Source organism: Pongo abelii, chromosome 11, assembly GCF_028885655.2.
Source record: "Pongo abelii isolate AG06213 chromosome 11, NHGRI_mPonAbe1-v2.0_pri, whole genome shotgun sequence".
Classification (NCBI taxonomy): domain Eukaryota; kingdom Metazoa; phylum Chordata; class Mammalia; order Primates; family Hominidae; genus Pongo; species Pongo abelii.
The window spans coordinates 104,154,752-104,175,509 of record NC_071996.2 but is presented as its reverse complement, the minus strand read 5'-3'; the positions used below and the strand labels follow the sequence as shown (position 1 = coordinate 104,175,509).

General features: G+C 38.1%; 1 protein-coding gene across 1 annotated transcript in view; it reads left to right on the top strand.

The window, feature by feature from the left end:
* ORC2 (origin recognition complex subunit 2) overlaps window positions 1-20,758 on the top strand; it is a 55,010-nt gene that overhangs the window by 5,281 nt on the left and 28,971 nt on the right. Inside the window, exons 3-7 of the mRNA XM_024243642.3 lie at window positions 891-994; window positions 1,483-1,626; window positions 9,419-9,508; window positions 16,248-16,340; window positions 17,723-17,754. Of these exons, the coding sequence (XP_024099410.1) occupies window positions 901-994; window positions 1,483-1,626; window positions 9,419-9,508; window positions 16,248-16,340; window positions 17,723-17,754 (453 nt within the window). The 5' untranslated portion in view covers window positions 891-900. The remainder of the gene's footprint in view (window positions 1-890; window positions 995-1,482; window positions 1,627-9,418; window positions 9,509-16,247; window positions 16,341-17,722; window positions 17,755-20,758) is intronic.

The following is a 20,758-nucleotide window of genomic DNA, read 5'->3' as shown; positions in this document are numbered from 1 at the left end:
GAAAGAGAGACACAGTCAATAGTTTCTTCTGCCAAAAGAAAAGGTGAAAACAAGATTGTAAGAAAGAGAGAAGAGAAAAGAAATCACCAAGAACACTGAATCTTAGTTTACATTTTTTGGGTAAACTGATTAGCTGGCAGCAGTTAAAATCATCATTAGTTATTTTCAGGCCAGTAGCATAGTAAGTTCTGAAAGTACATTTTGTCAGACTAGCCAGAGTTGATCAAACTTTTGCTTGCCATACTCTGGAGGTTTGTTCAGTGAGGAACTGAGTGTAAAGTGTTTGAAAGATTTGTGTTTACTGTTTAGTTACCAAGATACCTAGAAAGCCATATTCATATTTGTAAAGTTGTTTGGTAAGCATTCCATAAAAGTAAAGGGAGGTGCTTGAGGGTTTTTTGATCCAGGCTTGGGACACAAATGAAGTTTAACAGACTCCCCACAATTGACTGTAGCTTTCTAGTGAACAGATAATAAAATCCATTAAACCATTATTCTTTTTTTGGCTGTCACTTTTCTAAACACTCATGTATTAACCACCCCCTTTCTGTTAATGTGCTTATCTGGATTGGTTAGAGCTTTCATTAAAACTTAAATTGTTTCTCTGAGAATATTTTATTTTATTTTTTTTCTGAGTGTATTTTAGCTACCTTGATTGGATTTAGCTCTTCTCAAATCTCAGAATCTCTTTCCCTCCCCAGTTTTTTAGATAAAGAATTGAGTTACCTACAGTTGAATATGTAGTAATACAGTAATGCATAATGTATTTTTTATACTTAAAAAGACTTTAACAATATTAGATAAAGACATGTATTCATTATGTGAGTGTTTAATTTGGTGGTTGATATGAATTCTTCATCACTTTTGAGTAACTTACTGTTTTTGTTTAGGTTGGCAACAATGAGTAAACCAGAATTAAAGGAAGACAAGATGCTGGAGGTTCACTTTGTGGGAGATGATGATGTTCTTAATCACATTCTAGATAGAGAAGGAGGTACTAAGTGATTGTACAATTTGAAGAGATGCTTATTATAATGTTTATGGATTATTTCACTTTTAAAACTTTTAACATTTTCTTTTGAAAATATAGTGCAAAGGATTGATCTGGTTAGTAAAACTAAATAAAAACTGCTTTAATTTTTAGTTTAATTCTTTCAAACTTTAATTGAAAATGTTCAATAAAGCCTAATATAAAACGAAATGCCCAGTAGTGGTAGTCACTAATAACTACCCATTGTAATTTAAAATATGTGGTTATTTTGAACCCTAAAAATATATACTTTTAAGATTGTGTGGTTTTTTTTTTTAACTATTTATATAAACTGTGGAAGAGTGGCCAGAGTGGTCAGTTTTAATCAAAGAGAAAGCTTTTTTCCCAGCTTTTAAGTAATGACAATATAAACATTATAATTTCTTATTTAAATGTAATGTTTAGAAAGAATTTATACCTGTCATGCTCTATTTCTTTGGATGTTCTTATAGGAGCTAAATTGAAGAAGGAGCGAGCGCAGCTTTTGGTCAACCCCAAAAAAATAATAAAGAAGCCAGAATATGATTTGGAGGAAGATGACCAGGAGGTCTTAAAAGATCAGAACTATGTGGAAATTATGGGAAGAGATGTTCAAGGTATTTGAGGGGGTGAAATATACACTCGTTTCTGCTAGTAGCAGAAATTGCTTTATAGGGTACACAAAAGTAGTCTGGTAGGTTAAACAGTGGTGTTCTATATTATCATGTTTCTCATCTAAAAAGCATTTGCTTCAGTTTCTCCATAGTTCTTTTTTTTAACAACCAGTCCTGCACATAGTTTTCAGTAAGAAGGAATCTATAGACTAACCACTCTAAAGTTATTCTCTTTTTATTTTATTTTTAAAATTTTTCCAGGATACATGTGTACAATGTGCGGGTTTGTTACATAGGTATACATGTGCCATGGTGGTTTGCTGCACCTTTCAACCCATCATCTAGGTTTTAAGCCCCACATGCATTAACTGTCTGTCCTTATGCTCTCCCTCCCTCCACCCACCCGCAGGCTGTGGCATATGTTGTTCCCCTCCCTGTGTCCATGTGTTCTCATTTTTCAACTCCCACCTGTGAGTGAGAATATGCAGTGTTTGGTTTTCTGTTCCTGTGTTAGTTTGCTGAAGATGATGGCTTCCAGTTTCATACATGTCCCTGCAAAGGACATGATCTCATTCCTTTTTATGGCTGCATAGTACTCCTAAAGTTATTTTCAAGATATTTATTTATTTATTTATTTATTTATTTATTTTAGAGACAGGGTCTTACTCTGTCACCCAGATTGGGGTGCCATGGCACAATCATAGCTCACTGTAGCCTCCAACTTCTGGGTTCAAGAGATCTTCCCAACTTAGCCACCTGCGTAGCTAGTACTATTTTTAAGATATTTATTTATGGCCAGACGTGGTGGCTCACGCCTGTAATCCCAGTACATTGGGAGACTGAGGCAGGAGGACTGCTTGAGCCCAGGAGTTTGTAACCATCCTAGGCAACATAGTAAGATCCCGTTTCTACAAAAAAAAAAAAAAAAAAAAAAAAAAAAAAGTTTTTAATTAGCTGGAAGCTGGGTGTGTGATGGCTCATGCCTGTAATCTCAGCACATTGGGAGACCAAGCAGATTGATCGCTTGAGTCCAGAAGTTTGAGACTAGCCTGGCATGGTGGCACACACCTGTGGTCCCAGCTACCAGGGAGGCTGAGGTGGGAGGATCACTTGAGCCTGGGAGGTTGAGGCAGCAGTGAGCCGTGATCATACCACTACACTCCAGTCTGGGCAACAGAGTGAGACCCTGTCTCAAAAAAAAATAAAACTAGCTGAGCATGGTGGTGTGTGCCTGTAGTCCCAGTTACTTGGGAGGCTAAGGCAGAGGATTGCTTGAGCCCAGGAGGTTGAGGCTACAGTGAGCTGTGGTTGCATCACTATACTCAGCCTGGGTGACAAAGCGAGACCCTAGGTCAAAACAGAACAAAAAAAAGATATTTATATTTTTAACTTATTTAAAATACCTTTCTAAAGCAGGTTACTTTACTGTTACCTTGATCTTTACAGAACTAGGAGGAGCATTTCAAGAAGTAGTGTTCTAACCCAGGGATGCTGGTATTATGTGTGTGGTTTTAATTTTTACATCTAAGCCAGATTCTTGCAAGATTATTCTTAACATAAAACATTTTTTAGGCTCGAATTATATTTTAGTTAGGTGTTTCCTGGGTACAAGGAACACAGATCCCCACAACCTAGCTTAAAAAAGTAATGACAAAGGAAAGAAATCAATATTGTTGGCTACTAGGAGAGTTGGAACTGGGACAGTGTTAAAAACTGAGGAACTGTGCTTTCATGAGTCTCCAGGTCTCCCTGTGCCATCTCTGTGCATCTGTTCTGATTTCTCTATGCCACTTATTTTCTTCATGTACATGTGTTTTATTCTCACATACTTATAAATGTCCATCAAGTTCCCAGTGTTAAGTGATTTGGTTTTTCAGTTCTCCCATTCTAGATTCTCAAGAGTCAATTTAGCTCAATTCATTTTTAAAATCTGGACATAGAAATAGCATATAATTGGAATATCCACAGATGAATCACAGTTGAGTTATCTGTGCCTATTACTTATTACTCATTATATTAATGAACATAGTTACATAGTTCATTAACTGTGGGGCTAGAGTCATATACTCCATGTATAGAGTTATACAAAAAATGACCACTGCTCCTCAATAGATTTAGTGGGCTGGGTAAGGTCTCCTATATGTCCACAGCTAGACAGTTGACATTTTTTGAGCATATTCTAAATAAAACTTGGTATTCTTGACTCCCTATTATGCCAGGCCTAAGAAGAGATTGAAAACAGTATTCCACAAAGGAAACTTTTATCATAAAAATTGTTTCTTAAAAAAGTAGTATGTTTGTTGTAGAAATTCAGTGCTTCCAACCTTTCTCGCATAACAGCACTAACAGCAAATGATATTTGGAGGCACAATGGAATAAATAGAAGAGGATACTACAGACCAAGGACAAATACCCCAGGGCCCTAACCCTACCCTTGCTACTGGCCTTGATTGGCATCCTCAAAGGCCTGAGAGAATCAGTACTCAGCACATATGAAACCCATACCTTTTATTTATTTATTCATTCATTCATTCGTTCATTCATTCATTCCTCACACTGGGGAACTTTGCCTTATTTTTTGGCATCATGCCCTATGTTTTTCAACCTTTTTAAAATTATTGTCCGCTAATTAGCCTTTTTAGACATTTTCTCCTAATCACTTTTTCCCACCCTTAAAATTTCAGTACTACATATATGCTGCATATCTGTTTATGTACTGTGACCCTTTGGAGGGCCACAGACTATTATATTAATAATGTCAAAGTCTTTTTTCCACAATCCCTCTTGTGCCAAGATCCAGTTTTACCCAATTGAGAGAAGTATTGTACCTGTCAAGAATGCCTTCTTTAGAGAACTTGGAACCGTTAACATTTCAGTGTGTATCTTCTGTCTATTCATACATGCATGGGCACACATAAGCTTGCACCATTACGTTTATAAATAGACTTTTTGCAATTAATAATGTATCATATATACATTACTCTGTCATTAGACATTCTTCTACAATAAGAGTTTTGGCATGTATTGCCAAATATCCTCCTAAAGTTTATACAGATTACACTATTTAATCATAGTTACATTTTCCTAAAGACTTAGTTTTGGCCAGGCACAGTGGCTCATGCCTGTAATCTCAGCACTTTGGGAGGCCAAGGCGGGTGGATCGCCTGAGGACAGGAATTCAAGACCAGCCTGGCCAACATGGCGAAACCGTGTCTCTACTAAAAATACAAAAAATTAGCTGGGCGTGGTGGTGGGCGCCTGTAATCTCAGCTACTCGGGAGGCTGAGGCAGGAAAATCACTTGAACCCGGGAGGTGGAGGTTGCAATGAGCCAAGATCACGCCATTGCACTCCAGCCTGGGCAACAAGAGTGAAAATCCGTCTCAAAAAAAAAAAAAAAAAAGAAAGAAAGAAATCCCAAATCCCATCTCTACAAAAATTAGCTGGGCGTGGTGGCATGCGCCTGTAGTCCTAGCTGCTCAGAAGGCTGAAGTGGGAGGAGCACTGGAGCCCAGAAGGTTGAGGCTGCAGTGAGCCACAGTGACACCATTGCACTCTAGCATGGGTGACAGAGCAAGAATTTATCTCATACACACACAAAAAAGCTTAGCATCTGAACCATCTTTAAGTGTATGGGTTCAGTGGCATTAGGTACATTCACACCGTTTGTAACCAATCTCCCAAACTTTTCTCATTGTACAAAACTGCAATTTATTCATCTGTAGATGGTCACTTGGGTTGCTTCCACCTTTTGGGTATTGCAAATGATGCTGCTATGAACATGGGTGTACAAATACCTCTTTGTGACCCTGCATTCAATTCTTTGGGGTTTATACCCATAAGTGGAAATGCTGGATCATGTGCTAATTCTATTTTTAATTTTTTGAGGAACACCGTACTTTTTGCACAGTGGCTGCACCATTTTACATATCAACCTACAGTGTACAAGGGTTCCAATTTCTCCACGTTCTTACCAACACCTATTTCCTTTTTTTTAAAAAAAAAAACAGTAGCCCTTTTAATGGATATGAGGCGGTGGTTTTATTTTCTTTTAAATTTAACATATCATTAAATTCTCAGAGATCAGTCTTCGGACAAAAAGAAGTGTAATAGGTAGTAGTATTGCATTCTAATATATAAATAATGTATGGTTTTCTGTATTATACTTTTGGATTGTTTGTAACTTTTTATTAGTGTAACTAATGCAGTAGTGATTGATTTTGATTTAGGACTTGAGTGTTTGAATGTAAGTTTGCTGGAGATCAGCTGGTTGAACAGTATTGCCTTTTTTTTTTTTTTTTTTTTTTTTGAGACAGGGTCTCACTCTGTCACCTAGGCTGGAGTGCAGTGGCACAATCAATGCTCACTGCAACCTTAGCCTCCCTGGGCTCAGGTGATCCTCCTACCTAAGCCTCCTGAGTAGCTGCAACTACAGGTGCGGACCACCATGCCTGGCTAGTTTTTGTATATTTTGTAGAGGCAGAGTCTCACCATGTTGACCAGGCTGGTCTCAAACTCCTGGGCTCAAGTGATCTGCCAGCCTCAGCCTATCCAAAGTGCTGAGATTATGGGCGTAAGCCATTATGCCCAGCCTGCTTTTTTTTTTTTTTTTTTTTTTTTTTAACTTTTAAGGTAGCATATCCATAATGCATCAACTGGAATTTTCCAGTTTCATTTTCTTCCAATAAACTGATAACTTAGTGATACTTTTGATGCTATCTGAGTGTGGTAGGCTTTCATGTTTCTCAAATTTTCTCTGAAATCTTTTACAGTTTCTCATTCTTACCTTATTTAAAACCAGTTGTTTTAGTTAATAACTTTTTCAAGTTTATATTTTGTCTATATTTGACATTCAGACAAAAATAAATTATATAGGCCGGGCGCGGTGGCTCATGCCTGTAATCCCAGCACTTTGGGAGGCCGAGGCGGGCGGATCATGAGGTCAGGAGATCGAGACCATCCTGGCTAACACGGTGAAACCCTGTCCCTACTAAAAATACAAAAAAAATTAGCCGGGCCTGGTGGCGGGCAACTGTAGTCCCAGCTACTCGGGAGGTAGAGGCAGGAGAATGGCATGAACCCAGGAGGCGGAGCTTGCAGTGAGCCTAGATCGTGCCACTGCACTCCAGCCTGGGCGACAGAGTGAGACTCTGTCTCAAAAAATAAATAAATAAATAAATAATATAAATATATAGTTATACATTCTATATAATTATATATTCTAGTTGTAGTTCTATAATTGCAGTAACAAGTTCTCCATAAATAGACTTGTGCATATATGAAAACTAGATATACTATAGAAGTAGCATTGCAGATCACTGGGCTAGTGGTGAACTGGTCAGTAAATGGTGATGGGACAATTGTATATTCCCATTAAAAAAAAAGGCCCTCTACCTCCCTTTATAAACAGGTTAATTACCTTAATTATTTAAACATGAAAAGCAAATTGTAAATGCTTTTAGACAAAAATATAAGAGAATATGGTTTTGGTCTTGATTATAGAAAGTTTTCTTAGAAAATATGTAATCAAAAGAAAAGATTGACAAATTCAACTAATTAAAATTCATTGTTTCTCAAGAAAGTGAGAAGACTACAGACTAGAAGAAAATGTTGCAAAAGACATGTCTGATAAAGGACTTTTAATTCCAAAATATACAAAGAGCTTTTAAAATTCAGCAATAAGAAAAGAATTTAATTAAAAAATAGGCAAGTAGGTATTTGAACAGATGCCATATGCTTATTTGCCATCTATTTTTATTCTTTGTTACCAAGGAAAATAAACAGATGGCCAATAAGCATATGAAAATATGCTCAATATCATATCATTGGGGAATTGCAAATTAAAACAAAATGAGATACCACTATACACCTATTAGAATAGCCAAAATCCAAAACACGAATACCACCAAATACTGGTTAGGATGTGGAGCAGCAAGAACTCATTTATCTCTAGTTAATGCAAAATGGTGCAGCCCCATGAAAAACAGCTGTGCTGCTGCTTATGAAACTCAACATATTCTAACTATATAATCCAGTAGTTATGTTTCTTAGTATTTACCCAAATGAGTTGAAAACTTATGTCCACACAAAAACCTGCAGGTGGACTTTTATAGCAGTTTCATTCACAATGGCCAAAACTTGGAAGCAACAAAGAGGTCGTTCAGTAGATGAATGGATGAACAGACTGGCACATCCTGACCATGGAGTATTCAGCACTTAAATAAAAAAGAGCTATCAAGCCATGAACAAGATATGAAAGGACCTTAAAAGTATATTACTAAGTGAAATAAGCCAATCTGAAAAGGCTACATACTGTGTGATTCCAACTATATGACATTCTGGAAAATGCAAAACTGTGGAGACAGTAAAAAGACTAGTGTAAAGTCTATTTTATAAGAAACCAGGACTTTCCTTCAAATGACACCATAAAAAGAGTGTAAAGACAAGCCACAGTGTAAAGAAGATACTTTTTCTGAGAAGAAACCTGTAAAAAAATGTTCAGTGTCATTAATGGTTAAGGAAATACAAATTTAAGACACCTCTCTTCAGCTTATACCCATTGTTTGACAAAGATTAAGGAGTTTGGATAAAACCAAGTGTTGGTGGAAATACAGATCACTAGGAAAGCTTAATAAGGAGGATGGGCACACACTTTGGAAAGTTTGACACCATTTTCTAATAAATCCATTAAGTATTGACAAAAATTACATATATTTAAATGAAAAACAACAGTTTCAATAACTTAATGAGGAGGGCATTGTTTTATATTTTTAATGTCTGGCTTCATTGAAGGCAACTGGATTTTCTTCTTCACGCATTCCATTAGTCAGTATGATAACTTGTTATCACGTCATGTCGTCTCTGGCATACCTCACTGTATACTCTTGTTTGAGAGTCAAAAGTTAATTAATGTCTTAGTATTATTATGAAGTAATTTTGACCTCAGGGATCCTAGCAACCCTCAGGCCACATGTTGGAAATTGCTGTGGTAGGAAGTAGGATACTAGAAATGAATGTTCACTGTGTTGTAGGTAGCAGTTGATATTTAAAGAGGAGATTGAAGGATGTCAGTTAAGTCAGGATCTGTGAAGAAAGCTTTTTTTTTTTTTTTTTTTTTGAGGCTTTATCACTTTATCACCGAGGCTGGAGTGCAGTGGCACAATATCTGCTCACCGCAACCTCTGCCTCCCAGGTTCAAGCAATTCTTCTGCCTCAGCCTCCTGAGTAGCTGGAACTACAGGCATGTGCCCCCATGCCCGGCTAATTTTTTGTATTTTTAGTAGAGACGAGGTTTCACTGTGTTAGCCAGGATGCTCTCAATCTCCTGACCTCGTGATCACCTGGCTCAGCCTCCCAAAGTGCTGGGATTACAGGTGTGAGCCACTGTGCCCGGCCAAGAAAGCTTCTACCATAAAACAGCTGTTTAAATCTCAACCTCAACAATTGTACTTTTCATCTTTGCTTCAGAAAATAAATATAACCAATAAACTCCCTTTAGTCCTCCCTCCCCAGGGACAACTGTTGCTAGGAATTGAATGCATATCCCTGTAATCTGGGGTTTTGCTATGGTTTTGTATTTTTACATAGATGTCTGTGTATCTTTGAATAGCATGTTAAAACTTATATAAACAGTTTCATAGCCTGTTTACTATGTATTTCTAAATATTTTATATATAAATATAGTTAAATCTTTATGCAAGGCTATGAGGAGTACAAATCTTAAGTTTTTTGTTAGAATTTTTTTTCTGTTAATTTTGTTCTTTTTTCCTAAATGTATATTGCATTTTTTCTTTCAGAATCATTGAAAAATGGCTCTGCTACAGGTGGTGGAAATAAAGTTTATTCTTTTCAGAATAGAAAACACTCTGAAAAGATGGCTAAATTAGGTATGTTGCTTTTCTGATTTCTATAACTATTACTCATCTTTCCTAAGGTAGATTTAACCACATTCCCCGTGATTATTATACCACTACATTTCCTAAAAGAATGAAGAGAGATTCCCTATGGTTTAGGGAATAATGAGACATTCCCTAAAAGAAGTATGTTGTATTAAGCACAATTAAATTCATTTGTTTTTTTCATGCTCAGATGTCTTCTGTTTTCAGCTAGATTATAAGCTTCTTGTAGTATGTGCACAGTCTTTGTTTTTCTTTAGTCCTCTCCAAAATATGTAGCTTAGTTTCTTTTTTTTTTTTTTTTTTAAGGTGGAGTCTCACTCTGTTGCCCAAGCTGGAGTGCAGTGGTGCAATCTCGGCTCACTGCAACCTCCGCCTCCTGGGTTCAAGCGATTCTCCTGCCTCAGCCTCCTGAGTAGCTGAGACTACAGGTGTGCTCCACCACACCTGGCTAATTTTTTTGTATTTTTAGTAGAGAAGGGGTTTCACCATGTTGGCCAGGTTGGTCTCAAACTCCGAACCTCAAGTGATCCACCCACCTCGGCCTCCCAAAGTGCTGGGATTACAGGCATGAGCCACCATGCCCGACCATAGCTTAGTTTCTTCACAAATTTTTTTGAAGTAACAAGTGAGAGTCACATGGAGATATTCTGAATTGATTAAATAAGAGTTTTGCTGGGCACGGTTGCTCACAACTATAATCCCAGCACTTTGGGAAGCTGAGGCAGGAGGCAGGCAGATCCCTTGAGGTCAGGAGTTTGAGACCAGCCTGGCTAACATGGTAAAACCCCGTCTCTACTAAAAATAAGAAAAATGAGCCAGGCATGGTGGCACGCACCTGTAGTCCCAGCTATCCAGGAGGCTGAGACAGGAGAATCGCTTGAACCTGGGAGGCAGAGGTTGCAGTGAGCCGAGATTGTGCCATTGCACTGCAGCCTGGGTGACAGAGCAAGATTCCATCTCAAAAAACAAACAAAAAAAACCCCAGAGTTTTACCCTGTATATGGAAAAATGTTGTTTATATTACAGAAAAATGCTTACATAAAATTATTAGGAATGGTCTTCTAACATTTTTCTTACTTGAGTTACCACCTATACCAATTACACTTCAGTTGCTGATTTTCAGAGAACTAAGCTGTAATAAATGACATATAACCTTAAAATTAAACTGTCAATTATTTTTCAAAATTCAGGCCAGGCATGGTAGCTCATTCCTGTAATCTCAGCACTTTGGGTGGCCAAGACAGGAGGATCGCTTGAGGCCAGTAGTTCAGTACCAGCCTGGGCAACATAGCGAAACCCTGTCTCTACAGAAAATTTAAAAATCAGGCTGGGCGCAGTGGCTCACACCTGTAATCCCAGCACTTTGGGAGGCCGAGGCAGGCGGATCACAAGGTTAGGAGATCGAGACCATCTTGGCTAACACAGTGAAACCCCGTCTCTACTAAAAATACAAAAAAAAAAAAAAAATTAGCCGGGCGTGGTGGCGGGCGACTGTAGTCCCAGCTACTCGGGAGGCTGAGGCAGGAGAATGGCGTGAACCCGGGAGGCGGAGCTTGCAGTGAGCCAAGATCACGCCACTGCACTCCAGCCTGGGCGACAGAGCGAGACTCAGTCTCAAAAAAAAAAGAAAATTAAAAAATTAGCCAGGCATGGTGGTACATGCCTGTAGTCCCAGCTACTTGGGAGGCTGAAGCAGGAGGATCACTTGAGCCTAGGGGTTCAAGGTTGCAGTGAGCCATGATCACACCACTACATTCCAGCCTGGGTGACAGAGTGAAACCCTGTCTCAAAAAAAAAAAAAACAAAAAAATCAGATGGCACTGTATTTCAATCTTGTGGTATGAGGGGGTCATCATTTTTGAAAGCAGTAAGGAAGGGAAATAATATATGTGAAAGCACTTTGAAAATTATAAAGGTATATAAATATAAAGTTTGGAAATACCAAAAAGTCAGGAACAAAAGTATAATAATTATCCACCTGGTAAATGTAATAGTTGAAAAAGAGGGCTTATAATGTATAATTATAAAACACCTATGGATATTTCTTTAGTGGTTTGTTTTTATTCAATCACTGTAGCCAATGACACATGTAAACATTCAAGGTCAAGTAAAAATGAAATATGTTAAATGTTGACACTGATGAGGAATATATGAGAAGTAATTATAAAACCTGTATTTCTGAATATAAGTTAATCAATTGCTAAAATCAGTTTAGTTTTTCTAAAATGTGTAACATTAAATACATTACTGATTTTGAACATAACATGGTACATACAATAATTTACATTAATTGTGTGTTTCTTAGTATTTATTATCTACATCAAGAAATTAAGTTTTTTTGGTTGGTTGCGGTGGCTCGCTCCTGTAATCCCAGCACTTTGGGAGGCCGAGGTAGGTGGATCACTTGAGGTCAGGAGTTCAAGACCAGCCTGGCCAACATGGTGAAACCCAGCTCTACTAAAAATACAAAAATTAGCTGGGTGTGGTGGCACACACCTGTAATTCTGGCTACCTGGGAGGCTGAGGCAGGAGAATCACTTGAACCCAGAACGTGGAGGTTGCAGTGAGCCAAGATTGCACCACTGCACTCCAGCCTGGGTGACAGAAAGAGACTCCATCTGAAAAAACAAGAAATGAAGTTTTTAAATCTATAAAAATGACTGAATCTTGTATAGGAGCACTGAGAAACCAGAGAAGAAATGCTGATGTAATTATTAGAAAGGTAAAATAGACACCAAGACCAAAATGAAACCCTAGGACAATGGTGCAGGACAAAGAAATACCACTGAAGAAAGAGGAGAATTATTATTGTAAAGTGAAATAGAACTCACAGGAGTAATCAAGTAGTAGTTCTCCATTTGGAGAATTAGCATGCTCATAACTTAAAGATGATAATGTGTTGTATTTGTAAGCGCTGCATAAAACTGGAATATTATCCTCATTCTGCGCATTTCTGTCATCACATCTGAAAGAAATACACATTTTAAAGTCATGAGAGGATAGTTTTATAGATATTTAGTCTTTATTATTATGACCATAAAATTTCAGGAACACAATTTGACAGACTGATCAGACTTTCTAAAATCTTTGTTTAGTTATGATGCTCTTTAATGAATTTCATTGACTCATTAAGTATTGTTGCTAATTGTGTTTATATCTAAATATATCAGTAAAATAGAATGCCTTAATATTTAATAAATAACATGATCTGCCAGAAAATCATATGTTATTCTGAGTATAAATGATGATTTTGGCCAGGCATGGTGGCTCACACCTATAATCCCAACACTTTGAGAGGACAAGGCAAGAGGATCGCTTAAGCCCAGGAGTTTGAGACCAGCCTGTGCAACATAGTGAGACCTTGTCTCTATAAAAAAAAATTAAAGATTTTCATATAATTGGGCTAACCAAGATATAGGGCTAGAAATAGACTATAAGTTAGATAGGAAGGCTTTGTAAAATACGGAGAATGTATCTAGAGTAAGAAAATAAATGTAAACAAAAGAGCAAAAGTAGAAGTACCAGGTCGAGAAGAAAGTGAGGAGTTCAATCAGGCTGGAGAAATAAATGGGTAAATTAAAAATAGATTGAGATCCAGCAATCCCACTACTGGATATATACCCAAAGGGTATGAAATGAGTATGTCGAAGAGATATCTGCACTCCCATGTTCATTGCAATATTATTTCACAATATCCAGGATATGGAATCAACCTAAATGTTCATCAACAGAGGAGCAGATAAATATAAATGAGGTAAAAGAAAATAAGTATCTTTTCAAAAAAATTAGAAAATAGATTGGTTAGACAGGACCAGATAATAGACTAAAGCTATCATTAGACAGAGACCAGTTTATTGTGTAAAATACAATATAGATGAATTAATAGAATAATGAATATAAAGATACAAAATTTATGCCCTATTTTTTTTTGCAAGCCCACAAATAACATCATAATTTTTTTTTAAGGGTCTCACTGTATTGCCCAGGCTGGAATGTGTGGTGTAATCTCGGCTCACTGCGACTTCCACGTCCTGGGCTCAAGCGATCTTCCTGCCTCAGCTTCCCAGGTAGCTCGGGCTAAAGTCACACGCCACCACACCTGGCTAATTTTTCTATTCTTTTGTAGAGACAGGGTTTCTTCATGTTGCCCAGTCTGGTCTCGAACTCCTAGACTCAAGTGATCCACCCACCTCGGTCTCCGAAAGTGCTGGGTTTATATGCTTGAGCCACCGTGTCCAGGCCTAATTTTCTATTAATAGAGTCAACAGCCATGCCATTACATTTCATTTAATATCATCAAAAACAAATATAGGAGCAAGAAAAGAATGATAAAAACTGTACACATGCATTGAAAGTGTGCATGTAGATGATTAATACAGAGCAAAGGTCAGCCAGCTTTTTCGGTAAAGGGCCAGACAGTAAATATTTTCAGCTCTGTGAGCTAGACAGTCTCTGTTGTGACTACTGAACTTGGCTGTTGTAGCTGAAAAGCAGCCACAGACGATATGTATGGATGGTGTGGCTACATAAAACTGTACTTAAAACCAGTGGAAAGGCTGGGTTTGGCCCCATAGACTTATAGCTTGCTGACCCCTGACATAAAGAAACACTGTAACTTTTTGCCATTCATAGTCATAACTAAACAAAAAGTTATGTGTTAAATAGTGATTCACCGCTGGGCGTGGTAACTCATGCTTATAATCTTAGCACTTTGAGAGGCCGAGGTGGGAGGATAACTTGAGGCCAGGAGTTTGAGACCAGCCTGAGCAACATAGGAAGACCCAGTCTCTACAAAAATTTAAAAATTAGCTAGGCATGGTGGTGCACACCTGTGGTCCCAGCTATTTGGGAGTTTGAGGTGGGAGGATGGCTTGGGCCCAGGAGGTCAAGGCTGCAGTGAGCCATGATCACGCCAGTGTACTCCTGGGCCACAGGTAGTTGTACTAGGCATTGTGCCTGGTGCTTATTAGACATGTTGAGTCATCCAAGAGGTGTTGGAATGTCTGCCTATCTCTGTGTGCTCACAAAAATGACTATCTTAGCTGGGCACGGTGGCTCACACCTGTAATCCCCGCACTTTGGGAGGCCAAGGCAGGCAGATCACGAGGTCAGGAGTTTGAGACTAGCCTGGCCACCATGGTGAAACCCCTTCTCTACTAAAAATACAAAAAATTAGGTGGGCATGATGGCACACGTGTAATCCCAGTTACTCAGGAGGCTGAGGCTGGATAATTGCTTGAACCTGGGAGGCAGAGGTTGCAGTGAGCTGAGATCGCACCACTGCACTCCAGCCTGGGTGACAGAGCAAGACTCTATCTCAAAAAAAAGAGACTATCTTGTTCTTAATCCTCTTCAATTCTTCCTTTTTCTTCTTTTCTCCCTGGTTCCTTTGTAGTTTAATAGTTATTTAAAATCAGGTGGAGCATTTTTATGTTTCAGTATAAAACCAAAATGATCTCAGCTAAGTTGCTTTTGTTGCTTCTTTTCATATGAAGTTTTTTCCCTATCCTGTGAATCAGCCTTTAATCCAAAAATGACATAAAGAGAAGAGCAAGGACTGAGCCTTAAGTATGCCTAGAATGTTGAGGAGGCTGAGGACAGTGAAGAAGAGATGGAATAACCACAACTAGTAGCTTGGGAACCAGGATAATGTCATAAGACTCAAATGGAGGAATATCAAGGGAAGATTTAAAAAAAAACAAAACTTAGTGAATCATATAGAAGACCGAAGAGATTAAGAAAATAGAAGCAGCCAATTCATTTGTAGAGATTGTTATGAGTATCTTGGGTCAGTTTCAAGATTGGAGGATAAAAATGGGGGCGGGTTAGAAAGGTTTAGGAGCCAGTAAAATGGCTTTCACTTGTACAAATTTAACTACACCTTCTCCATTTAGAGAAAAAAAGAAAAAAAGCAGTTAATTTGGCATGTGCCCTTTTTCTCAGTGAACAGTGTCGCAGTGTGAGAGTTAACTTGGAAAAGGTAAATCTGTTTCTTCATTTGGGTTCATTTTCCACATGCCTCTCATGATGTGAGTGTGAGAGCATCATTAAAGATAACAATTATATTTTTTTATTTAAAATGGTCTCTATTATAAGTGATTTGGTCTTTGGTCTTTAGAAAAAAAAAGCGAGAGAAAGAAAATTGTTACAGTAAAAATAAAATGGCCCCTAAACAAAAGACCACTATTTCATTTATTCTCGGTTGAAGAAATGGCCATCTGTTCAACACTCTATTTTATGTATTATTTATATGTATTATAGACTTTTTGGCACAAAATAAACTGTTCACACTTTATGGAAGATTTAAAAGATTTTAAAGTATAATTTTAACTCTGCACAGTTTTCACTTGATTTTAGATCTCACTTTCTGGCCCTTCTTTCTCACCCCCCATCAAAGATGTGCCTCAACTATATATGGTAAGAAATGAAAGGAACATAAGTGGTTGATGGAGAGGAGAGTATGGTAATTAGAGAAAGCAGCAAGGTCAAAGTTAGTTATTTGTATTTTTTTTTAAAGAAATCTGTGGGTGATATGAAGGAAAATTTGAAGATGCTGGGAAGACAGCTAATAAAGGTGAAAGCAGTATTACTCCTAATATGGGTAGGATTATTTTTCTGATAAAAGTAACAGAGGTTTTTAAAGAATTTTTATAAGCGAAATAAGGTTATTTCCCTCTTTATCTACTGTTGTCCTTTAAAAGGTTTTTATATATTTCTTTGTTTACAGCTTCAGAACTAGCAAAAACACCAAAAAAAAGTGTTTCATTCAGTTTGAAGAATGATCCTGAGATTACGATAAACGTTCCTCAAAGTAGCAAGGGTAAGACATTACATTAGTTCTTTGAAAATAGTTTTCATAGTTGCTTCAAGATAGAGCATGTTACTTTTTTCCTTGTTTGTGAATTTTTATATATTTTCTTATTTTCTGAAAATTCATTCGACAAAATGCAATTAATATTTCAACTCATGTACCTTAGTATACCCGTGTTTAGCAGTCAATAAGAGGGAAAAATATCTGTGCTAACTGAAGTTGTGCAAATTGACAGGGTTAACCAGAAATAGTCTTTAAGTCCTGTTGTCATTTGCTTGAGTTAGCCAATTATTTATAGAAGATTTGGCTTTGGGAAATACTATATGAAATAAGGCGTTTGGAGTTTGGAAGTCTTACAGATTGTGGAGCAGCTGTTTTTGAATGATCCATTCTAACTAGATTAAAAAGTGTACATTTTGTTGCTCTTTATTTATATTTTTGTTTTTGAACACCAATGTCACTTGCCGATATTTCTATTTTTTTCGTTTTTTAGAGACGGGGTCTCGCTATGTTGCCCGGGCTGAAGTGCATTGGCTATTCACAGGCACGATTACAGCACACTATTAAAGCCTTGAACTCCTGGGCTCAAGTGATCCTCTAGCCTCAGCCTCTCGTGTAACAGGGCCTGTAAGCACACCGCATTGTGTCTGGCTCCATTGTACTTTTTTTTTTTTTTTTTTTTGAGAAGGAGTCTCGCTTTTCACCCAGGCTGGAGTGCTGGAGTGCAGTGGTGTGATCTTGGCTCATTGCAACCTCTGCCTTCCGGGTTCAAGCAATTCTCCTGCCTCAGACTCCCGAATAGCTGGGATTACAGGTACCTGCCAACACGCCCAGCTAATTTTTGCATTTTTAGTAGAAACGGGGTTTCACCCTGTTGGTCAGGCTGTTTTCTAACTCCTGACCTCAAGCGATCCTCCTGCCTTGGCCTCCCAAAGTGCTGGGATTACGGGCGTGAGCCACCGCTCCTGGACAGTTGTACTTTTCAATAATCAAAATTTAAAAGGGCTCCGTTTTTCTTGTTAGAATGCTACAGAAATGCAGGAAGTGGCTGTTAAAAATGTGAGTAATCATGAAACTAATAGTGATAATCCTCCGGTAGAGAAGGAATTAATTTATAATTCAGTAATAATGTGGTGGCTTCTATGTAGAAGCTGCAACTTTGCTTTTTTTTTTTTAATTTTTAATTTTTTGAATAGACACAGGATCACGCTATGATGCCCAGGCTGATCTTGAACTCCTGGCCTCAAGCAATCTTCCTGCCTTGCCTTCCAAAGTGCTGGGATTACAGGTGTGAGCCACCATGCCCGGCAAACTTTACTTTTAATGAAACTAGACCACAATGAAAAGTGAAGTGTCCGTAGTAAGTCATGGCTTTTTGTTTCATTCTTTAGGCCATTCTGCTTCAGACAAGGTTCAGCCGAAGGTAAGCAATTGACTAAAAAGCAAAAGCCTTAGTGTTACAAGTAAGACATGATGAAAAATTGCCAGAAATTCAATGAAAAAAATTGATCTCTTAGTTTATGTAGTGCTTTGTAATTTACAGATATTTGGCAGTTAAATACCTAACTTTTAGATGGAGAATTTGAGGTTCAGAGAGGTAAAGTGACTTGTGTGAGTTCACTTGACTAGGAAGGAGAACAGCTAGAAAATGAAGCCAGGCCTCCCAGACCCAACTGTTGTGCTTTTTCTGCTGTGTGTAGCTGGCCTGAAACTTTTTGGGGTTTTGCTTTTATGTATCATGTTCTGTTTCATTTGCAGGGGGAAGAGGGCAGTGTTGTGCAGTTTGATCCTAAGATGCATTAGATCCATTACTCTATCTTTTTATCTCCTCCTTTGTGGGGTTTTTTCTTTGTTTGATTGTTTTTGAGACGGAGTCTTACTCTGTCGCCCAGGCTGGAGTGCAGTGGCGTGATCTCGGCGCACTGCAATCTCCACCTTCCAGGTTCAAGTGATTCTTACACCTCAGCCTCCTGAGTAGCTGGGATTACAGGTGTGTACCACCACACCTGGCTAATTTTTGTATTTTTAGTAGAGGCAAGGCTTCACCATGTTGGCCAGGCTGGTCTTGAACTCCGGACCTCAAGTGATCCACCCACCTGGGCCTCTCAAAGTACTGGGATTTCAGGTGTGAGCCACCACGCCTGGCCTCCTTTGTGTTTTTGTGGTATAATTTTCTCATTATGCCTTTTCAAGTGGTGAGTGTTCTATGAAAGGGCCATATATGCAAAGCATCCCCCAAATGCCAAAGGAGCCAAGAAACCAAAGGACAAGGCAGACAAGTTTAGTTTGTCTGTAAAGGGTATTTTATTAGAGACAGAAGCATGGTCTTGGGCAGCCACAAGACAGGTAGCTCTCTGCACTGTTACTCCCTAGACCCACGGCTTACATACCATAAGGAAAGGGTATACATGTTCCAGCAAGATAATTAAAGGCAACCCTCTTTAATTGTCAAGACGGCAAGAATGCTATATGCATTGTAGCCAGTAATTAGTGTGATAATATCAAGGTTGACATGTTCTTTCACAGAAGGCAGTACATAAAGTCGGAATCAGGAGGCATTCATGAGACTGGGGCTAATCAGAAGTTAACATGATGGATTAGCATCCAAGATGGAGTCACTTTTGTCTCCACAGTCAGTATAGACATTTAAGGTCATGGTTATATAGCCTGTGCAGGAATGTCCTATTTAGACAAGTCTAGGTATGGGATTAGACATGCCAGACTTTCATTTGTCTTTAATAATGCTTTTTTCTTATGTCTTGTGTGTTGTATCACTATAAAAGGAAAAAAACTCATTGCCATAATCTAATCAAGAATTTAGATTATTCTTTCCCAAGTTATAGATTATAACCCATTAGAAGATATTGTCAACTCTCCCAAAAAACCAGAAAAACCTGTTGATGAAACAAAGCTACCTATCACAATAAGAGACAACATCGTTGTGACAGAATCTTACTGTACTGACTTAGAAAAGCAAGTTCAAGAGAAAATATGTATAGGGCTTGGGGATCCTGGGCTCAAGTGGCTTAAAGCAGGTTTTTCAAGATGGTAAACTGATTGGGATTGGGCAAAGTTAGGGACATGATATTTTAGGATTGGTAGACACAGTGAAGATCGTGTCTAAAAGTGTATCTTGATAACTAAACTGTTGATAAGATAAGCTGTTTGCCCTAGGAGTAATCTCTTGTCCTGATAGGGAGAACAGTTTGCCCAAATGAGCAAACTGTCAAGAGAGATTAGTTTGCAGAAATTTTCTATAGCAAGTAGGAAAATTATTTATTAGCGTTGTCTTTTTGAGCAGGAATTTTCTGCAATGGTTATTTTGACACAGGTGTGAATTATCAGACTTAAGCTGTGTAGATATATATAAGTTATCTCAATACTCAATCTTGAAATCAGTTTAATAGGACATAAACTGCATTTTTAACAAATGAAGTAGAACAGAATTTTAAATTTCTGTATTATAATTTTTTTTAGTTATATATACACGTGTACTGGGTCAAGATGACAAAATGTAAAAATTTTTGAGGATCTTGATCAAAAAAGTTTGAGACATACTGTAATTCCATTGGTAAGGGATTATTAGCTCAGTTATTAGATCACTATTCTTTTTTTTTTTTTTTTTTTTTCCCCTGAGGAAGAGTTTCACTGTGTTGTCCAGGCTGGAGTCCAATGATGTGATCTCGGCTCACCGCAGCCTCCACCTCCCAGGTTCAAGCAATTGTCCTGCCTCAACCTGTTGAGTAGCTGGGATTACAGGCATGCACCAGCACGCCCGGCTAATTTTGTATTTTTAGTAGAGACGGGATTTCTCCATGTTGGTCAGGCTGGTCTCGAACTCCCGACCTCAGGTGATCTGCCCGCCTTGGCCTACCAAAGTGCTGGGATTACAGGCATGAGCCACTGCGCCCGGCCTAGAGTACTATTCTTAAAATCAAATCAGATTTTAATGACATCAGCAATCTATCACAAGACAATAAACTTAAATTTTTTTTGTCATATTGTCATGTTGACAAAATCACAGGGTACTTCAACTTTTTTCTCAGTACTATTAGAAATTTACAGGTGTATAACAGTGGATGTTTTAATGTGCTAACAACTTATGGTATTAGAGTATTCTATAAAAAAACAGACTTTGTACTTCTATAAAAAGTTACAATTTTTTAAATACAGAAAGTAAGAAAGTGTAAATCTCTCTCTCCTCAAAGAATGTAATACTTTAACACCAGTAAATTTCTAACACATTAAAAGGCCCACTGCCATATACATAGGGGTGCCTGTTCCCTTTCATACTTATGATTGCTACATAATACTATCTTTTAAAAAAATACTCCATTGGGCTGGGCGCTGTGGCTCACACCCATAATCCCAGTACTTTGGGAGGCTAAGGTGGGCAGTTTACTTGAGGTCAGGAGTTTTGAGACCAG